The sequence below is a fragment of the Eschrichtius robustus genome, chromosome X (assembly GCF_028021215.1).
Source record: "Eschrichtius robustus isolate mEscRob2 chromosome X, mEscRob2.pri, whole genome shotgun sequence".
Lineage (NCBI taxonomy): Eukaryota > Metazoa > Chordata > Mammalia > Artiodactyla > Eschrichtiidae > Eschrichtius > Eschrichtius robustus.
The window spans coordinates 94,974,631-94,999,988 of NC_090845.1; the positions used below are offsets into that span (position 1 = coordinate 94,974,631).

Genomic DNA, 25,358 nt, shown 5'->3' on the forward strand with positions numbered 1-25,358 from the left:
AAATAGAATTACCATATGACCCAGCAATCCCACTACTGGGCATGTACTCTGAGAAAACCATAATTCAAAAAGACACATGCACCCCAATGTTCATTGCAGCACTCCTTACGATATCCAGGTCATGGAAGCAACCTAAATGTCCATCAACAGATGAATGGATAAAGAAGATGTGGCACATATATACAATGGAGTATTACTCAGCCATAAAAGGAAATGAAATTGGGTCATTTGTAGAGACGTGGATGGATCTAGAGACTGTCATACAGAGTGAAGTAAGTCAGAAAGAGAAAAACAAATATCGTATATTAACGCGTATATGTGGATCCTAGGAAAATGGTACAGATGGACCGGTTTGCAGGGCAGAAATTGAGACACAGATGTAGAGAACAAACGTATGGACACCAAGGGGGGAAAGCAGCGGGGGGGTGGGGGGGTGGTGTGATGAACTGGGCGATTGGGATTGACATGTATACACTGATGTGTATAAAATTGATGACTAATAAGAACCTGCTGTATAAAAAAATAAAATTAAATTAAAAAATTTAAAAAAAAACCCTCACCTTTTAGATAAGGCTTTTGAGAGGGCATTTTTCACTACTTAATGGGCTATATTTGTTTATCCTTTGGTGACTAAAGGATTAAATATATGACTGATAATCCCTTTTGCTTATATATACTTGAGAGTGCTGAAATGTCATTTACATGTTATTTAATTTTCCTGACTTCTTATTTTTAAAACATAAAGCTTGATGCCTATGATGGTTATAACTATCACTAAATATTTAACTGCATTATCCCCATTTTACTGGTAAAAATAGTACTGAAACTGAGTAATGAAAATTTACCTTTGTTAAAATTCATTAGAATAATCAGGAATGTCTTCCCTCTGAACCATTACGACACATAGTAAATAATGTCAGGCAAACTGATAAATGTATAACCATAAATTTTGATGACCAAAATGCCCAATTATAATGGACAGCATATAGTGGTCGTATGCTTGATATGCCATAGTATGATGTGCAAGAACACACATCATCCCTGTTTTTGTGGATGGAAAGCTTTTAAATAAGATGAAAAATATCAGTGGGTTGTGAATGAAAATAACATATTAGGCATTATATGGTGGATTCATGTCTTCACTGGGAACAACCCTAACCTAAGACAAGGAAGATTATGGAAAACCTTCTGGCATGCTCAAACTAAACTGAGTTTGGGAGTCACCATTATACACTTGACTCTTGCATGGGACACCCAGCTTTTTTGGGATATAGTACATGTACCTTAACCTTACTCAAGCAGTCAATACTCAGTGGAAACAAGGTATGTGTTGGATTAAACATTGGCCAGTGAAACAAAACGGGGGTCTAGGTGAAATAGAAGCTGACCTTCGTATAATGGAACAAGCTGAATTTACTTTTAATGAAAACTGTCTTTCAGAAGAAAAGAATTTACTCTCTGAAATAGATTGGTAGGAATCATCTTCCAAGAGCAGAGAAAAGAATGGGAATCCACTTGGAAAGATGATAAAGACTTAGTAATATGGTCACACAGACCCAATACATAATGCTAGAGAATGTTAGCACTCAACACTTGGAAAGAGCATATACTCTGACACAGCAGGGTCTGTTAACTATTTTACTCCACATGGGGACCCAGGTAGTCATGGGGTAATGGCCTTCCATTTTTACTTATGGAAGTTCAGGAAGAGCATCTTTGAGACACATGCAGAGCCCCAAACTTATGGAAATTTTCTGGGTGAAATTGTAACTTACATTGCTGATCTCTGACTGACCTCTCCCAAAGGATGGACCAAAATAAGATGAGTTATAGGAATAGGAATAATACTGAATGATACCCGTGTATTCCCCATGGGAGGGAGACAGCCTTGCTGCACAACAGTCAGTGGGAAAACTGTATAATAGTGTGAGTTGAGACAAATGATTGACTTTGTCCTCAGCTAACATGGAACCTAGAAATGACAGAATCCTCACCACTGGTGGTAACACTTGTCCATCATAATATCTGGTATGTGGGCAAAGAACAATTTCTTCTAGGAAGATTTAATAAACACTTCTGTGATACTTCCTGACTTCTTTTGTAACCAGATGAAACTGTATCATAACCATACTGTGATATGGTGTAATACTGGTATTGTTGGTAAGGTTCAACTGCCTTATATAAATACATCTTAATGATAATCAAATGTATTGGGAAGCTGAACTAAAACCTCCCCAGGATGTGATACCAATGGAGAGTGACTGGCCTGAGGAAGAATTAGATATAGTTCATTACTTTAAATAGCTCTGTACAAGTTTATCCCAAAGTTCAAGTGGCCATAGATCAAGGGAGTAAACAGATAATTAAATTGGTACATCAATATAAAGATGTTTTAAATGGTCTTATAGGTTGGAAGAATTATTTCTTTGAACCTATTTTCATCCTTCATTGCCTTCTGCAAGTATTAGATATGGTTATGTTGTTCTTGCTTACCTTATACATAAACGCTTTACTAATTGTAAAAGCCCAAAACGACTGTTTTGTTGTTAAAAAGACCATGATTGAGAGAGAGAGAGTAGATTGTAAGGAAAGAGACAACACAGTAGATCTAGCTGCTTACTCCTTGAAAGTCTCCCAGGAAACCATGCTTGGCCCTTGGCCAACCCTGGGAATATGGCCGTCAAGATGGTTTTATTTTGTTTGTTTTGTTTGCTTTTCTGTTTTCTTCCAGTTTTATTGAGATATAATTGACGTATAGCACTGTGTAAGTTTAAGGTGTACAACACAATGATTTGACTTACATACATCCTGAAATGATTAACACAGTAGGTTTAGGGAACATCCATTGTCTCGTGTAGATACACATTAAAGAAATAGAAAAAAATATTTTTTCCCTTGTGATGAGAACTCCTAGGATTTACTCTCTTAATAACTTTCATTTATAATATATAGCAGTGTTAATTATACTTGTTGTACATTATATCCCTAGTACTTACTTATCTTATAATTGCAAGTTTGTAGCTTTTGACTACCCTCATCTAATTCCCCCTTCCCCCACCATCCGCCTCTGGTAGTCACAAATCTGATCTCTTTTTCTGTAAGTTTGTTTGTTTGTTTGTTTTTTGCCTGCATCTCACGTCATGTGGGATTTTAGTTCCCCGACCAAGGATCGAACCCGTGCCCCCTGCAGTGGAAGCGCGGAGTCTTAACCATTGGACAGCCAGGGAAGTCCCAAGTTTGTTTGTTTTTGAAATATAATTGACCTACAACGCTATGTTAGTTCCTGGTATGTAACACAGTGATTCAATATTTCTATGCGTTTGAAAATGATCGCCATGATTGTCTAGTTGTCATTTGTTACCATAAAAAGATATTACATAATTATTGACCGTATTCCACACACTGTGCACTTCATACCGGTGACTCATTTATTTTGTAACTGAAATTTGTGCCTCTTTATCTCCCTGTATACAATGGAATATTACTCAGCCATAAAAAGAATGAAATCTTAACCATTTGCGACAACATGAATGGATCTAGAAGATATTATGCTAAGTGAAATAAGTCAGGCAGAGAAAGACAAACACTGTATGATTTCACTTACATGTGGAATCTAAAGAACAAAACAAATGAACAAACATAACCAAATAGAAACAGAGTCATAGATACAGAGAACAAACAGGTGGTTACCAGAGGTGGGGGGTAGTGGGGGGAGGAGAGAAATAGGTGAGGGAGATTAAAAGGTACAGACTTTCAGTTAAAAAATAAATGAGTCAGTGTTCTTTATGTTAGTGATTGATGATTTTGTTATACACAACTGGAGCAACAATCAGGATAAATAATATGCACCTGGTTTCGTTGTTGGGTTCCTGAGCTTGGAGCAGCATGGCCAACTGCTAGCAGAATTATCTAGTGACCAGTCCCCCATCTGAGCCTCAGATCCTGAGACTCAAATTGGCTTCCTGGGCAGAGATATGTCACACATGTCCTTATAGTTTGCTGCCAAAGAGATAGCACTCCTGTGTGGTCTCAGATGAGGAAGAACTTAGCTACATTAATATCTTAAAATTTGTCCTTGAACTTAAAGCATGACTAAAAATATCTGAAACATTTCTGGTTACATTAAATTTTCTCTACTGTCCTAGTATATGAAATTAACTGGAAGACTTACCAGGTGTCTGCATACTGCACCACTATCAATATATACATATTTGTAGTGGGTGCATTTGTATGTATCTGTTCCTGCCTGAATTTGAGATTTAGAGCCCTTTACAAAACCACTGCTTTGGCTCTTGTGTAAGAAGAGCAGATTAAACAGATTCTCATCTGAGTAGGACCTGGTTTTATAGTCTTTCTCTGACTTTCTCACTGGACAAAAGGAAGCTCTTACAATGGGTCTGTCGGGATTTTTTAAAATTTTCACTTACTCTAATAAAGGCTTTGATTGTCTTTCTTTGAAAAATGCTATAATCTGAGTCATAACCTATCTCCTAGGGTAAATGCCCCCTTTTCTCACTGCTCTTCCTTACAGTGCATTTCCTCACACTGTTCACAGGGATCACCTTCATGTAAATGGTCTGTACTCCTATTTCTGTAGTTCCATAGACTTATGGGAAGCTGTTCTACAGTCTGCACCTCCTCTTTCCTTTAGGAATACTCTCATTCAAGTATTATACAGAGGTTTTTTTGGGCTTTATCTTTTTTAATTGAAGTATAATTGACATACAGTATTATATTAGTTTCAGGTGTACAACACAGTGATTCCATGCCTAGGTTTTTGCTGGGGAAAAAAGTAGATTTCTCTCAGTTCTCATATATCTAAACAGCCACATCACTCAAACTTTGATTTTGTTCACAGGAATGTATCTGAAGAAAAGAATCCTCTTACTATAATCCTTGATTTTAAGTATTCTGTTTTATAAATTCCGAGCCAAATTTTTATGAAAATTTTTATTTTAAAAAAGTGGTGAGGGACTTTCCTGGTGGTGCAGTGGTTAAGAATCTGCCTGCCAATGCAGGGGACCTGGGTTCAAGCCCTGGGCCGGGAAGATCCCACATGTCGCAGAGCAACTAAGCCCGTGCGCCATAACTACTGAGCCTGCGTGCCATAACTACTGAAGCCCACGTGCCTAGAGCCCGTGCTCCGCAACAAGAGGAGCCACCACAATAAGAAGCCCGCACACTGCAACAAAGAGTAGCTCCCACTCAATGCAACTAGAGAAAGCCTGTGCACAGCAACGAAGACCCAATGGGGCCAAAAATAAATTTAAAAAAAAAAGTAGTGACTTAAGAACAGGAAATATAGTTTGCTTATATCTACCCTTTTTTCTTGCTTTTACATACCCCACTCTGCCCCCTCCCCCCACCATCAAGTGATTAGGTTTGACTACGTGCCTAGTGTTATTCATGTGGGTTTCAGTTAAACTAAAAGCTGAATGCCATGGGACCAAAACCCAGGTGACAAATAACCAGACTAAAACATTTATTGTACTTAGTTTGATATAAATTCACAGATGAACTAGGTAAGATATCTTTGAGTTCACTGTAATTTAAAAATTGAACATTGTAATATAGGATAAGAATTGACCTGACTCTTCATTTTCAGTCCACTTAAAGTGTCACTCAGAACCAAAATAACTATACAGCTGAAATTCTTCAGTGACTAGAACCATCCCAGCTTTTGAATAGACTAATGGCATTAAGCTTCTTTTAAGAAAATTGGCGAAAAACCAAGATGCTTTGAATCAGTCTTCTACTCTGCCAAATATTCTTAGACCAGGTATCTCTTAGGATTGGGGAAGAGGTGGGTAGAGTCTATTGATATAAAATACCTGTTTAAAAGAGCTCCCCAGGGCTTCCCTGGTGGCACAGTGGTTAAGAATCCGCCTGACATGGGTTCGAGCCCTGGTCCGGGAAGATCCCACGTGCCGTGGAGCAACTAAGCCCGTGCGCCACAACTACTGAGCTTGTGCTCTAGAGCCCGCAAGCCACAACTACTGAGCCCGCGTGCTACAACAAAGAGTAGCTCCCACTCGCCGCAACTAGAGAAAGCCCACGCACAGCAACGAAGACCCAACGCAGCCAAAAATAAATAAAAATAAAATAAAATAAATGTATTAAAAAAAAATAAATAAAAGAGCTCCCCAAATCACAGTAAGTAGCCAGTTGAGGAAGGATTTGAAGATTGGGTAATAGCTGACTTTGAGGGGTTTTATTCTTATTTCTTTCATTTATCTTCTTCACAAGGAATGTGAAGCCCTTTAAGGGCTTCTTTGCTGTTACACAGTGGAGGCAGCGTGCTATAGTGGAGAGATCATGGGCTTTAAAGCCACATAGAACCTGGGCTTGAATTGAATAACAGCTCTGCAACTAACCAGCTGCCTGGACTTTAGTCAAGCTTCAGAACCTTTTCTTGTCTATAAAATTTGGATATTAAAATACCTATTCCATAAACTTGTTAATGTTTAAACAAGATGACACATGTAAAAAGCTTAGGGTTAAACCTGACGCATGGCAGGGGCCCAATACATGTTCTCTAAACCTTTCTTTTTCCAGATTTGATAGAATAGAAGCTTTTAATGAGTAAAACTTAGATGAGAAAATCATGAAAATGTGTTTTTCTAAACTCAGAAGCTATTCTTTGAGCAACTACTAGGCATTATGGGAAATTTTTTTTAATGATTAAGGCCCAGTCTTCCACCTACTCACAATCTACTAGGAGAAAAAGACAGATGAATAATTCAACTACAGATATAAGAGGTAGAAACAATGTGCTATTGCAATTTATAGGGTAGGGGGGAATTCTGATATGGTGGAGAAGTACTGAAAAGGTGTCCAAAGTAATTTGTGTAACAAAGTAGATATACTCTTGAAGTTCTGATTTTAAGGAATCAAATATAAATTACAGTTTGCATTGGGGCATATTCTCTTTAAATGTTAAAGCCAGAAGTTTGACTTAAACAAAATTACCCAAACATATATTTAATATAAACTACTTGGTCTTAATTTTTTTCTTGTATGTCAGTTTTTAGAGGAATGGATGCATCTTGGGAACTCCTGCTATCATGTGACAGTGAAATAGTTTGAGTACTGATGGCAGTTTTAAAAGTGACCTTTATTCAGGTTCTAAAAATACAGTTTGTGCTTCTTAACAAAACCACGTTGCTCCTCCATATTGAAAGAAATGTCTTTTCTTTATAAAAGCTTGGTAGGAGTTATTGGAAATATTCAAATTGTCCTTTAAAGGATTTTTTTAAATTCTAGGGCTGCTTCATTAAACATCGGTTTATTCTGTGCTGCAAATGTTTTAGAGATCCTTCATAATCAAGTCCCTTGCTTAGGATCTTCTGGTCTTAATGTAAGTTCCACTTTTCTCATTCACACAGACTTGGACATTACATTTAAAGTTTGCCTTCGATCCCATCTCTCAAATTAATTTGCGTTAGTCTTGGATATAATCAAAGTTGTATAGTTAGCATTCATCCCTGATGAACTGATGAACACTAGCACTGGAGACTCATGCATTTAGATTTTGTTGAATATTTTGGAATGAGAAATCAGACTATATAGATTTAATCAGGTAAATACACTAGAGATGTATTACTTCCTTGTGAGTGCATTTCCCCAGTTGTGTCATAGAGCTTGTTACTTAAACCTAAATCAGAAGTGCTCTAAAGACAGGTTGCAAAATGATTGTCAAAGACTTCTTATCAACTACATTTTTTCCTTGCCCAGTTTTCTCTTGTTGGCTCTATTTTTGTATCATTTGCATTTTTTTCATCTTCGTGTTGAAATAGCTCATGCTTTATAGGAAAAGAAAGTAGTGATGTTTGGAAGTCTAGGCCAGGGCCAGAATCCTGTGGGCCTACTGGTTGTTCCCTGTAAGGACTGGCCACAATTTGACAGACCATAGAATCCAGGAGTTGGAAAAACTTCAGAAGGTTTTGGATGGTTGTATCGTAATGGAATCTTGGAATACGAAGAGCAGACTTCCAGTACCAACTCTATCATTCAGAGGCTGCATGCCCTTTTGGACAAGTTATTTTACTCTTCCAAGCCTCCACTTGCTCAACGTTAAAGTGGAGATATCCTCTCCTTTAGGGGATTGTTGTGAGGATTAAATGAGGTAATAGATATCAAAAATAATTATAAAATAACTATATAAATGTAAGGAAGTAGTACTAGCTTCCTTCTCCAAGCCACAGTAAACAAAAGATGGCTACCTTGATGTCAGAGTTAAGTGTTCCCAAACTCTGGGCTTCAGTGGGACTGACACTAACCAACTCTGAGATTTTGAGCACAGCATTCTTTCTCTTTGGGCATCAGTTTTCTTATCTGTCAGATTAGATCTCAGGCTAGGTGAACTCTAAGAGTTTTCCAGCTCTAAAGATCCTAAGTGTACCTCCTTTCACTATCACTCTATTATTTACTTGTGATGCAACTGACAGAAGGGAAAATATTTAAGCTCAAAATGAAGTACCAGGGCTTCCCTGGTGGTGCAGTGGTTAAGAATCCGCCTGCCAATGCAGGGGACAGGGGTTCAAGCCCTGGTCTGGGAAGATCCCACATGCCGCAGGGCAACTAAGCCCTTGCGCCACAACTACTGAGCCTGCGCTCTAGAGCCCGCGAGCCACAACTACTGAGCCCACGTGCCACAACTACTGAAGCCCACGTGCCTAGAGCTTGTGCTCCGCAACAAGAGAAGCCACTGCAACGAGAAGCCCACGCACCGCAACGAAGAGTAGACCCCACTCATCACAACTAGAGAAAGCCCACGTGCAGCAACGAAGACCCAACACAGCCAAAAAATAAAAAAATAAGAAAAATTAAATAAATACATTTATTTAAAAAAATTAAGTACCATCATAAAATTCCCCTTGTGAGTGAAATCCATGATTAAGTCTCAGAGAGAGAGTGAAAGGGCTTCGATTAGTGTCTCTTTCCTTCTGAGAGCTAGGCCTTCCTATTAACTGTTTCTATGAGCTATATTTGCCAGTCAGGTAACAATCTGAGAAGTTTCTGCTGCTACTATGCCAGCAAAGAAATATTTTGGCAGTAATGTCCTTGGCATCAAGCCAAATACGTTTCACAAAATGATATCTTATAGGAGGCAGGTTTGGGCATTAAGGAATTTCCTCACATACCTACACCCATGGATTATTCCCTTCCAAAATATATTTGCTACAGATATGTATAAATCTGTAATACTAATTGATGAATAAATAGTACTTTATATTTTTGTTTAATAAACATTTTATTGAGTGTCTGCTATCAGCCAGACATTATGCTGGATACTTTACTTACGTTATATCTAATTTTCATGTAACCTCAATGTCACCTAGGGGTCTCCCTGCTGGGGATGGAGGTACATACAGGGGGATGAGGAAGTTGTTGACATCCTCACAAGACCTCTGGTTCTGAGCATCTACTTTCTGCTGAATTTCTATAAGTTTGTCCATTTTACAGTACAAAATAGGAAGATTGCTTATCATCTTGCCATGCTGCACATGCTATCTCTCTATTCCATACAGCATTCACCCAGGTGTGAAACCTAGCCTCTTCTTCAATTTACACATATATTATCTTCACTTGAGGCATTCGTGTATGTGGTAGATTTTACTGAAATAGAAGGAAGGTTTATTTGTGGCATCACAAATAATTTCAAATTAACACCAAATATCTCATACCACCTGGGAGTTCTTTCCTCTGGGCAGTTCATCCCACACAGAGGGATAGTCTCTCATTGATTCCTCTCTTTCTCACTTTTCCTTCACCTTTTAAATTTCCCCCTATACCTTAACCTCACTTCTGATTCAAATATATATATATATACACACACATATATATACATACACACACACGTGTGTGTGTATGGATAGATAGATATAGATATATATGTAATATTTTAGTCTTTATTCCCTAAATGAGCCACGGACTTGCCTTTGCATATCCAGACTCATCTAGGTATATGTTCAGTGAAACAAAAAAAGGCTTACCACTCTCAGAATCCACCCTCCTTACAAGGCAGTAGTGGTTATAAACAGCAATTTTTTCCCCTAATACCAAATAACACTGTAAGGATTGGTATTATCCTCATTTTATAGATGAGTAAACAAGCTCAAAGATTTAATGACTTGTCCAGGATTATTCATTTAGTAAGTGACAAAGTCAGATTTTGAAGCTAGGTCCATTTGCATCCAATGCACTTTCTACCAAACAAGACACGATTCAAAAAAGAAATTGGAAAAGATGTAATTTAAGGACCTCTGGGCTTTTGAAAATAGAAAAATTGCTTTGAAAATTCATAGCATCCGAATCCATTTGGAATAGGGACGCATAGCTTTACCATTGTGGCCCAAAGCTGCTGTTTAAGAAGGTAAGGAAACATAAGGTTTCAGTAATTTAAAAAAAATCCTGCTTGATATCAGATAAATGGGCATTTATTATGGCTAATTAAATTTTATCTTTTAAAATTTACTTAGACATTGACTTTTACCTGATAAATATTTATTAATCCTCTCTACCTTTTTTATCGTATTTCTTTTAGACATATTTTTTCTAATACCGGCTATTTTTTTTTTTTATTACAGAGACAATTAAAGGCAGATGCTAAAAAAGCTATTGGAAGGCTTCAACTCCGCACACTGAAACAAGGAGACAAGGTGCATTTATGACTTGTAAATGCTATTTGTTTTAAAGCAGTGCTACCAAGCCATTGTTAAAAGCTAAATGTTCTTCCAAAGTATGATTTTCATTGGAATTTATAAATCTTATTGATTTTTTAATCTATTTGATGCTGGAGGTAGGCTGAATAATGGCCCCCAAAGACATCTAGGTCCTAATCCCTAGAACCTGTAAATGTTACCTTATATGGCAAAAAGTACTCTGCAGATGTGATTAAGTTAAGGATCTTGAGATGGGGAGGTTATCCTGGATTATCCGGGTGGATCCTAAGTATAATCACAGTGTCTTTATAAGAGGGAGGAAAGGGGAGATTTGACTACAGTGCAGTAGGAGATGTGACAATGGAAGCAAGAGGTTGCAGTGATGCAAGAAAGGGGCCATGAGCAATAACAGTAAGAGTATAAGTTTGTGTCATTTTAAGCCATTAAGGTATTGTAATTTGTTACAGCAACAGGAAATTACTACAGTGCTTCAGTACAACTCTACTTGAACATCCATTTTCAGATTTAGCACAGTTGAAAACTACCATTGATGTATAAAACACGTATCAAAAAATAGCTATGGAAGTTTGTACTACAATAAAAATATAGCTACAGAACTTACTGAAATAAAAAAATACCATTTATAACAGCACCAAAACCATTATATACTTAGGTATAAATCTTACAAAATATGTACAAGATCTATATGCTGAAAAGGGCAAAACATAATGAAAGAAAGAAATCAAAGAAGACCTAAAGAAATGGAGGGATATACCGTGTTCATGGGTTAGAAGACTCTGTTGTCAAGATGTCACTTCCTCCCCAAACTGATCTATAGATTCAATGCAGTTTCAATCAAAATCCTAGTTGCATCCTTTGTAGGAATTGACAAGTTGACTCTAAGTTTATTTGGAAAAGCAAAAGAACTAGAATAACCAAAACAATTTTGATAAAAAACAAATTTGGATGACTCACATTTCCTGATTTGCAGAATTATTTTAAAGCTACAGTAGTCAAGAAAGCATGGTATTAGGGAAAGGATGGACCTTTAGATCTTTGAAACAGAAGAGACAGTCCAGAAATAGACCCACACATAAATGGTCGATTGATTTTCGACAAAGGTGCAAAAGCAATTCAAAGAAGAAAGGGCAGCCAATTGTTGGCTCTCCATACGCAATGACTGAATATCCATAGACAAAAAAAAAATGAACCTCAATCCATACTTTATGCCCTCTGCAAAAATTAACTTGAAATGGATCACAGACTTAAATATAAAACCTAGAACTATGAAATTTTAGAAGAAAACTTTGGAGAAAAATATCTTTGTAGCTTGGGTTAGGCAAAGATTACTTAGATATGATACCAAAAACAAGTCCATTAAAGAAAAAAGAGAAATTTGTTAAAATTAAGAGCTTTTGCTCTTTGAAAGACACTGTTAAGAGACTGAAAAGACGAGCCACAGACTGGGAGAAAATATTTGCAAATCACATATCTGATAAAGGACTGTATTCAGAATATATAAAGAACTCTCAAAACTCAAGAAGAGAACAGACAACCTAGTGGAAAAATGGGCAAAACAGACATTTTACCAAAGAAATATATGGCTGGCAAAAAAGCACATAAAATGATGCTAAACATCATTAGTCATTAGGGAAATGCACATTAAAACCACAATGTGATACCCACAGCACATTTATTAGAATGGCTAAAACCAAGAGCTGACCAGATGTGGAACAGCTGGAACTCTCATGCATTTTCTGGTGAGAATGCAATGTACAGCCAGTTTGGAAAACAGTTTGGCAGTTCTATGTGTGTGTGTGTGTGTGTGTGTGTATGTATAAGTTAATTAATTATTGGAGTATAGTTGCTTTACAATGTTGTATTAGTTTCTGCTGTACAGCAGAGTGAATGGCAGTTCTTTATGAAGTCAAATATACACTCTCGAAAGAACCCAGCAATCTCACTGCTAGATGTTTACCCATTCACATAAAAACTTGTTCACAATTGTTCATGGCAGCTTTACTGATAATTACCAGAAACTGGAAAGAACCCAAATGTCCTTCAAGTGTTGAATGGATAAAAAAAACTGTGGTACATCCATATCATGGGATACTATTTAGCAATAAAAAGGGGGAAATCCTACTGATACATACAACAACATGGATGAATCACAAATGCATTATGTTAAGTGAAAGAAGGCAGACTCAAAGGCTATATAAGGCACAATCCCACTTATAAGATATTCTGGAAAAGCCCAAACTACAGGCACTGAAAAACAGATGAGTGGGTGGCAGAAGATAGTGATAAAAGGAGGAGTTAATTACAGAGGGGTTAATTACGAAGTGGTATAGAGGAATTTGTTGGGGTACCAGGACTATCCTATATCTTGACTATGGTGGTGATTAAGTGACTGCATGTTTCTCCAAACTTGCAGAACTGTATACTCAACATTTAGAGTGAATTTTATTGCATGTGACTTATACCTTAATTTTTTTAATGGAAAAACATAGCACCTTAATTTTTTTAATGGAAAAACATAGCCATAGAACTTGTGGCATTGTGTAAATTCTAAAACCAGGAAGAGGTTTAAATCAGTGCTACATGTTTCTCTTTGTACTGTTCCCCTTTGGTTGACTTTATTCTTTTACTTTACTTATTTGTTTGTTTGTTTGTTTGTTTTGGCTGCACCGAGTGGCTTTGCAGGATCTCAGTTCCCCGACCAGGGCTTGAATCCGGGCCACAGCAGTGAAAGCCCGGAATCCTAACCACTAGGCCACCAAGGAACTTCCTTCTTTTACTTTTTAAAGTCTAAATATTTTATTTTATTTTCCAACTTCAATTACATAATACACAGTGTTATTGACTGTAGTCACCATGTTTTACATTAGATCTTCAGACCTTATTCATCTTATAGTTGAAAGTTTGTACCCTTTTATTAACTTCTCCCTGTTTCCCCCATTCCTCAGACCGTGGAAACTACTTTTCTACTCACTCTTTCTATAAGTTTGACTCTTTTTTTAGATTCCAATTAAGTCTAGATAATTTTAAACTGCTTATTGAAACAGTCGTTTTAGTGATGTGATGCTCCTTCTTCTGTAGGAATTTATGTAATTTATTAAATACATGTATATTCTGATTTTGCTCTGTAGTTTAATGTATTTTTCTTATCCATCTGAATAACAATAACTATTTGCTCTTAGGAAATTGGCCCTGATGGAGATAGTTGCGCTGTGTGTATTGAACTATATAAACCTAATGATTTAGTGCGCATCTTAACCTGCAAGTAAGTTTGATTTTCTTTTATGTCGTCAATGAGAATAGCTGACTTACAAAAATGATTGTAGTGGGGGAAACTATTTTGAATGTTTCCAATTTGATGTAAAGAAAGTGTTTATTTTTAACTTCTTTTCATTTAAATATAGGTGATTGCTTTATTTTTAATGTCATTGGAAATGGTGCAAGGCTAATTATATAATATTTCCATAATCTGGTACAATTTGGAAACTAGTTCCGTAAAAAACTTAAGAACCTAGCCAGCATCACTGTGTGTGTGTGTGTGTGTGTGTGTGTGTGTGGTACTGGATTATTTAATTCAAAATAATTCTACCAATCCTATTGAGAAAAAAATAAAATCAACTTATGAGCACCTATTTGGAAGTCTTCATTCTTTAGCTTCTTATTATCCCTCTCCCGGAAGTTGTTCTTAACACTCTTCCTTTTAGCTATTAAATAGTGGCGTTCTTGGAACTTATCACATTGCCTAAAGTATCGGAATTATGTTACACTCAATACTTTATTGTACTATATTATTGAGAATGACTAACTGTACTATTTTATAGTTAGGGAATAACAAAATAATTAAGATCCGAATTACTGAACAAAACCTTAGGTCAGGTAACATCTTAGCTATTTTTCAAGTAAGTGGTATTGAAAATAGTTTTTATGAAGCTAGAGTAATGAGGCTATATTTAAAAGTACCGTATTATGAAATTTCCAAATATTGTTTCTGTAATAGTGTGTTTAAAAGGGAAAATAAAGGCATCCATTAAAAGACTAAGTAAACTTACAGGGTAACCCGTTAGTATATTAGGCAAAGTGTTGCTAGTTCACAACTGATAACCAAAATATGTGTTTTTTTCCTTCATTAGCCATATCTTCCATAAGACATGTGTTGACCCATGGCTATTAGAACACAGGACTTGCCCCATGTGCAAATGTGACATACTCAAAGCTTTGGGAATTGAGGTAAACGTTGCTAAACTATTTATACGAAGGAACTTAAGCAGTGTGTTATTTATATATCTGGGCCTTCAGGAAAAAAAATCCTTATTTTTTAGCTATGTAATGTGCTAGACTTACAGTTTATACCAAAAATTGGACCTACTTACATCATAGTGACAGAGAGGTACCATGTTGGACCACCTCCATTTTCCTCCTTCTTCCCTCTCCTCAAATGTACTTATTATTTGGTCAGAATTGGAAGTGATGACCCCAACTGACTTCTGATAACCGCTTGCTGTTTTTTACTCTCTTACTATTGCATAGCAATCAAACTTGTTGTTAACTGAGCATGTAAAGTTTGAGAGAGTATAATAAATATTAAGTTATATTTCGTAAATGAAAAAAAAAAACTACCTATTTCACAGTACACACAACAGAAAGTCAAGCTCAACAAACTCTTCCTGACTTGAGGAGATATACAGATGACAGTGATTCTCAAAACCCCTAGGGGACAGCATAGGAATTTTTTTTGAGTGCCTTCCTTGTATCAGGCATTATATTATGAAGTGTTCACCCAGATAAACATGTCAGATGTTGATGGCAATCTGCCTGTAACATCTTTCACTCCATTGGAGCCAATTACTCCAACTGCTCTGGCTGGGACCTGCAAGAAATTTTTGTGATCATCAAAAATGGATTGTAGGTTTAAAAGGTTAAGAAGCATTGCTCTAATAAGTCACCTATGAAGAAACTTTGTAATGATATGTCAAGGAAAAACATATACTCTGAGAGCCTCTTAATGTGTTTAAATGCTTTCCGCAGGTGGATGTTGAAGATGGATCAGTGTCTTTACAAGTTCCGGCATCCAACGAAGCATCCAACAGTGCCTCTCCTCATGAAGAGGATAATCGCAGTGAAACTGCATCGTCTGGATATGCTTCAGTTCAGGGCGCAGATGAACCGCCTTTGGAGGAACATGTGCAGTCAGCAAGTAAGCACCATGCTGAGGGGCAATGAGTGCCCCACAAATGATCCCCACATTGGGGATTAGACACCAGGCAGAGTACTCCTGCTTTTTAGCATTTATTCTATTCATCCATTAACACATTCCAGGTTTTTTCTAGTAACAATGATGCAATGCAGGATGCACCCCTACCTTAACTTAATATACACATTCAAATGTACCTGAAACAGATGAAATGCATTAAGAGTGGGGATTAGTCACAGAAGAAAAAGATTTTTTTATTGGAAAGCTTCTCTCCAATGCATTTAAGAGTTGGCTTATTAACTTAGGCTAAGGAGAAACTTTTCAACTTTAGAAGCCATTGTTTATTGCATATCAATCAGAAATTAAGATAAAGAAATTAAGATAAAGAATTCCTGGAATGATAAAACAGAATTTAATTTCCAAAAGCTTGATTTATACACAACTCCAGAACCCATTTTTTGCACAGATCAGAAACTGTGTTTAAGAATGATGTGCTGCCACCTGTTGATTATTTGCCATGAAGTGAACAAACTGTGGAAAGTAAAATTGAATGTATTAATTTCAAAATTCATGTGAATCAGTATTAGCAACTTAGTAATGTCATACCAGTAGAGAGATTTTAGGGAATTCTGTTACTTTTTTCCTTAGAGAAAACCCGTATACAAATTACTTTCCCTTTCTTTAACTTCCACCTTTTTCATGGTTTTTGTTGGTTGATAGTTTTTCCTCTATCCTCATTTTGAGATAACCTAATTCTGGCATAAAAGTAGAAGGAAAATGAAATGTCAAGATGACTTGTAAAAGTTTCAGCTTCCTATGACATGAACCTTTGTCCTTGGTAGGCTTATAAGTGCCATAGATACCATTTCTACAGAGGTCACGAGGAATACCATCATGCAAACGCAAACCTCATGTTGTAATCTAACCTTTGGACATTTCCTAGAGTACAAAGTAGTCATAAGAATCTTAATAATCTGTGTTTTGTTCTACCTATAATAGATAATCATTGTCTATTTGCCCCAGATGAATTTTTGGTTCCTGTAACTGTGTGGTAATAGAATTCAGTGAAGATAAAGGACAGTGTATGGGATAATTCAGTTTAGCAGCATTGGTGGTTCAGTGGTAGAATTCTTGCCTGCCATACGGGAGACCTGAGTGTATGGGATAATTCAGTTTATTGTCAGACCAGTTTAAAAAAAAGAAAAAAATCCCAACCTACTTTTTTTGTGTTCTGTTCTTGTGGGGGAGGGTAGAAGGCAGAACAGTTTTTGCAGAGAATTTGCGAGTTTTGGGGGGAGGGTAGAAGGCAGAACAGTTTTTGCAGAGAATAAGCAAATAAAATGATTATCCATGTTCCTTCTTACCTTTTTTAGCAATGGGTTTATAGCTACTTTATTTATTTATTTATTTATTTATTTATTTTGGCTGTGTTGGGTCTTCGTTTCGTGCGAGGGCCACTCTCCATCGCGGTGCGGGGGGCCACTCTTCATCGCGGTGCGCGGGCCTCTCACTATCGCGGCCCCTCCCGTTGCGGGGCACAGGCTCCAGACGCGCAGGCTCAGTAGTTGTGGCTCACGGGCCCAGTTGCTCCGCGGCATGTGGGATCTTCCCAGACCAGGGCTCGAACCCGTGTCCCCTGCATTAGCAGGCAGATTCTCAACAACTGCGCCACCAGGGAAGCCCCTTCTCCTGTATTCTTTATCTCCGTGAATGGTAGTAACACCTACCCGGGTGAGTCAAACCAGAAACTTAGGCCGAACCTAGATCCTACCCTCTCCCCTTCCTATTGATTCAATATCATTTTTCCTCTAAACCATCCCCTAATTTCCAACCTTAATTCAACAGTCATAGTTTGAGCCACTATCTTCTCTCTGCCCATTCCTTCTACTCTTCCTCCCCCAAGAAACTGGGGAAGCCCAGTCCAACTCCTGTTCCTCCTTTAAAACTTGCTCCCCTTTGAGAAGCTTCCCTTGACTCACCTGTGTGGTCCTACTGTCTACTTCGGTAGAACTTCTATCATTGCATTTATTGTACTGAATTGTATTAAAACCTTAAAAAGTCCCTTTGGGTAGGGACAGTGTCTTATTATTCACTGTCGTATACCCAAGCACCTAGCACAGACTGCCACATAGTAAATACTCAAATAAGTGTTGAATGAGTGACCACATAGAATAGATTTAATTTTATCTATGATTATATATTAATAGTTTGGGCATTATGCCTATTAACCATTGATTATTATGGTGATAGTTGTGATTTAAATAACTTTGTAAACATACAGTTGATTAGTTCATGCCTGTGTGTTCCATCATTGTGCTGAATTTTATCAGAGCACTGATTTTCAAACGTAAGCATACATTGAGTCACCTGGAGGGCTTGTTAAAACAGAGGGGCAACCACCAGTTTCTGACTCAGTTGGTCTGGGGTGGGCCCTGAGAATTTTCATTTCTAAGAAGTTTCCAGGTGATACTGATACTGCTTGTCCAGGGACCACACTTTGGGAACCACGGAATAAGGGCCCTAGTTCTTAACCCTGGCTGCACATTAGAATCACCCATAGAAACTTTAAACATTACTAATGCCTGGGCTTTACCCCAGAATTGTTAAGTCAGAATCCATGAGATGTGGGGCCCAAGCACAGGTTATTTTTTTATTTTGAAATAATTTCAGCCTGACCAAAAAATGTTTCAAAAACAGTAAAAAGAATGCCCATATACCCGTCACCAAACTTCTCCAAAAGTTAACATCTTATATAACCATATACAATTATAAAAATCAGGAAATTAAATGATAAAATGTTATTAACTAAACTGATCTTACTCAAATTTCACCAGTTGGCCCATTAATGTCCTTTTTCTGTCCTAGGATCCCACATTGCCTTTCCTCTTTTCTCATTTTTCCCCAGTTTTATTGAAATATACTTGACATATAATCAGAGTAAGATTAGTTAAATCCATCATCTCACATAATTACACATTTTGTGTGTGTGTGGTGAGAACATTTAAGATCTACTCTCTTAGCAACTTTCAAGTATTTAATACAGTATTGTTAACTGTAGTCACCATCTATATGTTAGATTCCCCAGAACTTATTCATCTTATAACTGGAAACTTGTACCCTTTGACAAACATTTCCCCATTTGCCCCACCTTCCAGCCTCTTGCAACCACCATTCTACTCTGTTTCTATGAATTTGGCTTTTTTTTTTTTAAGATTCTGCATATAAGTGATATCATACAGTATTGGTCTTCTCTATCTGACTTATTTCACTTAGCACACTGCCCTCAAGGTCCATCGATGTGGTTGCAAATGGCAGGATTTCCTTCTTTCTCATGGCTGAATAATGTTCCATTGTTTTATATATATATATATATATATATATATATATATATATATATATATATATATATATACACACCACATTTTCTTTATCTGTTCATCAGTCAGTGGACACTTAGGTTATTTCTGTGTCTTGGCTATTGTGAATGATGCTGCAGTGAACATGGAGGTGCAGCTCTCTCTTCAAGATAGTGATTTCATTTCCTCTAGATATATACCCAGAAGTGGGATTGCTGGATGATATGGTAGTTCTATTTTTAATTTTTTGAGAACCTCCATACATGTCTCCCATAGTGCTGGACCAATTTACATTCCCACCAACGGTGCACTAGAGTTCCCTTTTCTTCACATCCTTGCCAACACTTACCTGTTTCCTTTTTGATAATAGCTATTCTAACAAGTGTGAGGCAATATCTCATTGTGGTTTTGATTTGCATTTCCCTGATTAGTGATGTTGAGCATCTTTTCATGTACCTGTTGGCCATTTGTATGTCTTCCTTGGGAAAATATCTCAGTTCTTCTGCCCATTTTTTAATCAGATTATTTGCTTTTTTGCTATTGAACTGTATGAATTCCTTATATATTTTAGATATTAACCCCTTATCTGATATGTGGTTTGCACATATTTTCTCCCGTTTTGTAGCTTGCCTTTTCATTCTTTTGATTATTTCTCTTGCTGAGTAGAAGCTTTTTGGTTTGATGTAGTCCCATTTGTTGATTTTGGCTTTTTAAGTCCTTAATCCATTTAGAGTTCATTTTTTAAGTGGTGTAAGATAGGGGTCCAGTTTCATTCTGTTGCATATTTATCCAGTTTACCCAACACCATTTACTGAAGACTGTCTTTTCCCCATTGAGTGTTCTTGGCTCCCTTGTCAAATATTAGTTCATCTCATACACATGGTCTCATACACATGGGTTTACTTCTGGGCTCTCAATTCTGTTCCACTGATCTATGTGTCTGTTTTTATGCCAGTACCATACTGTGTTGATTATTATAGCTTTGTAGTATAGTTTGAAATCAGGAAGTGTGATGCCTCCCCACTTTGTTCTTCTTTCTCAGGATTGCTTTGGCTATCCAGTGTCTTTGGTAGTTCCATATGAATTTTAGGATTTTTTTTATACTTCTGTGAAAAATGCATTTGGAATTTTGATATGGATTGCATTGAATCTACAGATGGCTTTGGGTAGTATGGACATTTAAACAACATGAATTCTTTTTTTTAATAAATTTATTTATTTATTTACTTATTTTTGGCTGTGTTGGGTCTTTGTTGCTGTACGCAGGCTTTCTTTAGTTGCAGCGAGCAGGGGCTACTCTTCGTTGCGATGCACGGGCTTCTCATTGCGGTGGCTTCTCTTGTTGCGGAGCACGGGCTCTAGGCACGTAGACTTCAGTAGTTGTGGCATGTGGGCTCAGTAGTTGTGGCTCACGGGCTCTAGGGAGCAGGCTCAGTAGTGTGGCGCACAGGCTTTGTTGCTCTGTGGCATGTGGGATCTTCCCGGACCAGGGATCGAACCCGTGTCCCCTGCATTGGCAGGCGGATTCTTAACCACTGTGTCACCAGGGAAGTCCAATATGAATTCTTCTGATCCATAAACATGGGATATATTTCCATTTATTTGTGCCCTCTTCAATATCTTTTATAAATGTCTTATAGTTTTCAGTACAAATCTTTTACCTCCTTGGATAAATCTATTCATAAGTATTATATTGCTTTTTGATGCTATTGTGAATGGGATTGTTTTCTTTATTTCTCTTTCAGATATTTCATTGCTGGTGTATAGAAATGCAACTGATTTTTGTCTGTTGATTTTGTAACCTGCAACTTTAGTGAATTCGTTTATTAGTTCTAACAGTTTTTGTTGGTATCTTTAGCATTTCCTCTAGGTCATGTCATCTGGAAACAGACAATTTTACTTCTTCCTTTCTCATTTTGATGCCTTTTTTCTGTTTGTTTGTTTGTTTAAAATTTTTTTATTTTTTGGCCGTGCTGCATGGCATGTGGGATCTTAGTTTCCCCGACCAGGGATTGAACCTGCGTCCCCTGCATTGGAAGCACGGAGTCTTAAACCACTGGACCGCCAGAGAAGTCCCTTGATGACTTTTCTTTTCCTTTCTAATTTCTCTGGCTAGGACTTCCAGTACTATGTTGAATAGGAGTGGTGAGAGTGGGTACCCTTGTCTTGTTCCTCTTGAGTATGTTGTTAACTGTGGGTTTGTCAGGTATGTCCTTTATTTATTTATTTATTATTTTTTAAATTTTTTGGCTGTACCACACAGCATGTGGGATCTTAGTTCCCCGACCAGGGATCAAACCCACGCCCCCTACAGTGGAAGCATGGAGTCTTAACCACTGGACTGCCAGGGAAGTCCCCATGTATGTCCTTTATTATGTTTGGGAATGTTCCTTCTATACCCAATTTTCTGAGAGGTCCACATTGCATTTAACTGTTACGTCTTCTTAGTCTCCAATCTGTGACTGTTCCTTACTCTTTTTCTTTCATGACTTTGACACTTCTGAAGGCCACCAGTTAGTTATTTTGTAGAATGTCCCTCAATTTGGAATTGTCTCCTGATTCCCAATGATTAAATTTATTGTCCATTGTCTATTTCTGGCAAGAATACCACAGAAATTATGTTGTGCCCTTCTCTGGCTCATATCATATAATGAGGCACATGATGCCCATGTCTTATTACCAATGGTTTTAATTTTGTTCGCTTGGTTAAGGTAGCATCTGCCAAGCTTCTCCTTTTAAAGTTATTCTTTTTCCCTTTATAATTATTAATTATTTTATAGAGAGACACTTGGAGACTATGCAAATATCCTGTTTCTCATCTTACTTTTTACCTACTAATTTTATCAATCAGTGATGTTTCTTGCTTACAATAATTATTACTGAAATGTGTGCCAAATGGTGATTTTCTATTTCCATCCTTCTTTCTACATTAATTAAGCTTCTATTTTAAGGAAGCTTTCTCCACTTATTTATTCAATTATTTATTTATAATAATATGGACTCATAGATATTTCTTTTATTCCATAATATTATTCTCATGATTTATTCATGGTTAGATTGTCCTAGATTTGGTGATTGGGAACTCCCTCAAGTTGGTTTGTTTCCTTTCGACATGCCCCATCATTTTTTTTTTTTAGGCTTTGAAGGCCATAGGTCTTTGTTGCTTTTGGTTGTTTTCTCTTCCAACCTCTTAAGAATGAAAAAACCACTCTTAGCTATAGAGTTGGCTTGCAAGCTGTAGTTTGCTGATCCCTAGGCTTGAATCTAGATTAATCTTGTACTTTCCTTGTCCTAGCCCTGGAATCAGTTATTTCTTCAGGGGGTGGGGGCTTTTATTGGAGAACAGTACCTCGAAATCAAGATCTGGGCACTAGGTATGCTCATTGCTATTGGGGTGTCATTGCTATTAGCCCTTTCAAGGAACAACGCTAGGAAATATGTGTATGTACTCACACAAATATACACACACATCTACATTCACCTATCTGAAGAACAGCTAGTTCATACTTATATTTCTGATTCCAGTCCAACACCACAGAGTTTATTCTAGCCTTCCCCTTTCCTTATTTGTAACTCCTTTCTCTGACATTGAGAAACCTGGCTGTTGTTATCCACAATATATTTACTTATTTGTTCAGTCCTAAAGTACACCTAAGTTTCAACATTGCTAACACACCCCTGTGAAAAACAGTTTCACTAACCAGTGTAGTTCTTTGGTTTTAGCCTTATAGGATATAGTCAAAGTATCATTTTCCAAAGTTACTTAGGTTAGTTCTTTTCTTTCCCACTCTCTTCAGGATGATTATATATTTCACCTGTAATATAATTATATTCACTTGTTACTATTTGTATTCCATTTTGGGAACTCCTGCCCCCCACAACTTCCTGGTTGATTTTTTTTAGTCTGTCTGTCTGTCTGTCTGTCTGTCTGTCTATCTACCTATCTATCTATCTATCTATCTATCTATCTATCTATCTATCTATCTATCTACCTATCTATCTATCTATCTACCTACCTATCTATTTATCTATCTATTTATCTATCTATCTATCTATGCATAGCATATGTAATTTTTTAAAGTGCCCAGGTGATTGAAATGTGATTTAAGAGCTATTACATTTAGAATAGAGAAGCAGAAGACATAACTTTTGCTCTTAAGGATGCTATAATCTAGGTAAAAGTAAGCACACGTGTGAATCAATAAAATCGTAATTGTAAATTAAAATAATGCCATATGTGCTTTATGTAAGGCAGCACAAATCATATTAAAGGAACAGGGAATGAGGGTAATAATCAGAGTATGATGAAATTAGATAAGAAAGGCTTCTTAGACATGTGTGTTGAATTTTCTCTTAAAGAAGAGAGGGGTGAAATCATCCTAAAATTACCATTTCTTTTTAAAGATGAAAATCTACAGCTGGTAAACCATGAAGCAAGTTCCATGGCAGTGGATGTTGTTCCTCACGTTGACAACCCAACCTTTGAAGAAGATGAAACTCCTGATCGAGAGACTGCTGTTCGAGAAATTAAATCATAAAATCTGTGTCAATAGAAAACTTGAACCTTTAGTAATAACAGAACTGCCAATCAGGGCCTAGTTTGCTATTAATGAATTGGAATAACTTAATAAGAATGATACTGAAAGTGATGAGATGACTAATATTATGCTATAGTTAAATGACTTAAAATATTTAACCTATTAACTTTTTCCACAAACTCATTATATAATGTTTTTCATAGGCAAGTTTCCTCTCAATAGTGGTAGCAACATTTTTAAACATTCAGAACTCTTGTCAAGTAGTCATGTTTTCCATTTATAACAATTTTCTTATAAAAACATGTTGCTTTTAAAATGTGGAGTAGCTGTAATCACTTTATTTTATGATAGTATCTTAATTAAAAATAATACTACTTTAGCTTGGGCTATATGTTTCAGGGTTTTTCTCCAGGTGCTTATATTGATCTGGAATTGTAATGTAAAAAACAATGCAAACTTAGGCTAGTACTTCATGAAATGTCTATTTAAGCTACATTAAGTTGATAGAACAAGATTAAAGCAAAATATTCATTTAAACTATTTTTTTGTTTTTAAAATTAGGCTAAATGTACTTCATATGAGTGTCAAGCATAGTTTATCAGAGAATATGGACTGGACTGGATTGATTGGTATATTAGTGACACCAATTTGACAAAAGATTATAGATAAAAACTGTACTTACAGAAACACTGTATAACTATTTCTCAAACTTTACTTATGGGACTTTCAAAAGCAGAGTATATAAATCATCATACTATTTGAAAATGATTATGAATAAGTCACACAAAAATTGGTAATTGATCTTTGTGTATGAATTTGTCTACAGAAATTAGTCTGTGGAAAATATTTTCCAAACAATGTTGACTTTGAAAATTGAGTTTACATTTTACCTAAATGGGCTAAAATAACATTAGGTAAACTAAAATTCTGTCCATGTAGCTATAAATTTCGTGAATGCATTTTCTTGGTGTTTGAAAAAGAATTGGGGGAGGGGGAGAATTCCAGGTGCCTTAATATAAAGTTTGAAGCTTCATCCACCAAAGTTAAATAGAGCTATTATAAAAATGCACTTTACTTCTATTCTCTGTGGCTTATCTTTGGTTTTAGAGTTTTGTTTCCAGTACAAATTCCAGCAGAATTTAGGCAAAAGCAGAAGAGACATGTATTTTTGTTGGCTAAATGTAGAATGGATGAAACCATTGCATTCTTGTACACTGATTTGAAATGCTGTAAATATGTCCCGATTTGTATTGATTCTCTTTAAATATAAAATGTAAATAAAATATTCCAATAAAAGTTTGTGTTTGGTGTTTAGTTATCATATACTAACTTTTTTTTAAAGAATGTTTTATTCTTGTTTTTAGTTATGAAAATCCTATTTTTTTTTAATAAATTTATTTATTTATTTATTTATTTATTTATTTTTGGCTGTTGGGTCTTCGTTTCTGTGTGAGGGCTTTCTCCAGTTGCGGTGAGCGGGGGCCACTTTTCATCGCGGTGCGGGGTCCTCTCACTGTCGCGGCCTCTCCCGTTGCGGAGCACAGGCTCCAGACGCGCAGGCTCAGTAGTTGTGGCTCGCGGGCTTAGTTGC

At 36.7% G+C, this 25,358-nt stretch overlaps 1 protein-coding gene across 2 annotated transcripts in view; it reads left to right on the forward strand.

The window, feature by feature from the left end:
- RNF128 (ring finger protein 128) overlaps window positions 1–23,881 on the forward strand; it is a 100,174-nt gene extending 76,293 nt beyond the window's left edge. For both annotated transcript variants that reach the window (XM_068533298.1, XM_068533297.1), the window contains exons 3-7: window positions 10,590–10,661; window positions 13,865–13,947; window positions 14,813–14,909; window positions 15,708–15,876; window positions 23,634–23,881. In XM_068533298.1, coding sequence (XP_068389399.1) covers window positions 10,590–10,661; window positions 13,865–13,947; window positions 14,813–14,909; window positions 15,708–15,876; window positions 23,634–23,767 — 555 coding nt within the window. In that variant the 3' untranslated portion in view covers window positions 23,768–23,881. The remainder of the gene's footprint in view (window positions 1–10,589; window positions 10,662–13,864; window positions 13,948–14,812; window positions 14,910–15,707; window positions 15,877–23,633) is intronic.
- The last annotated feature ends 1,477 nt before the right edge of the window (window positions 23,882–25,358 follow it).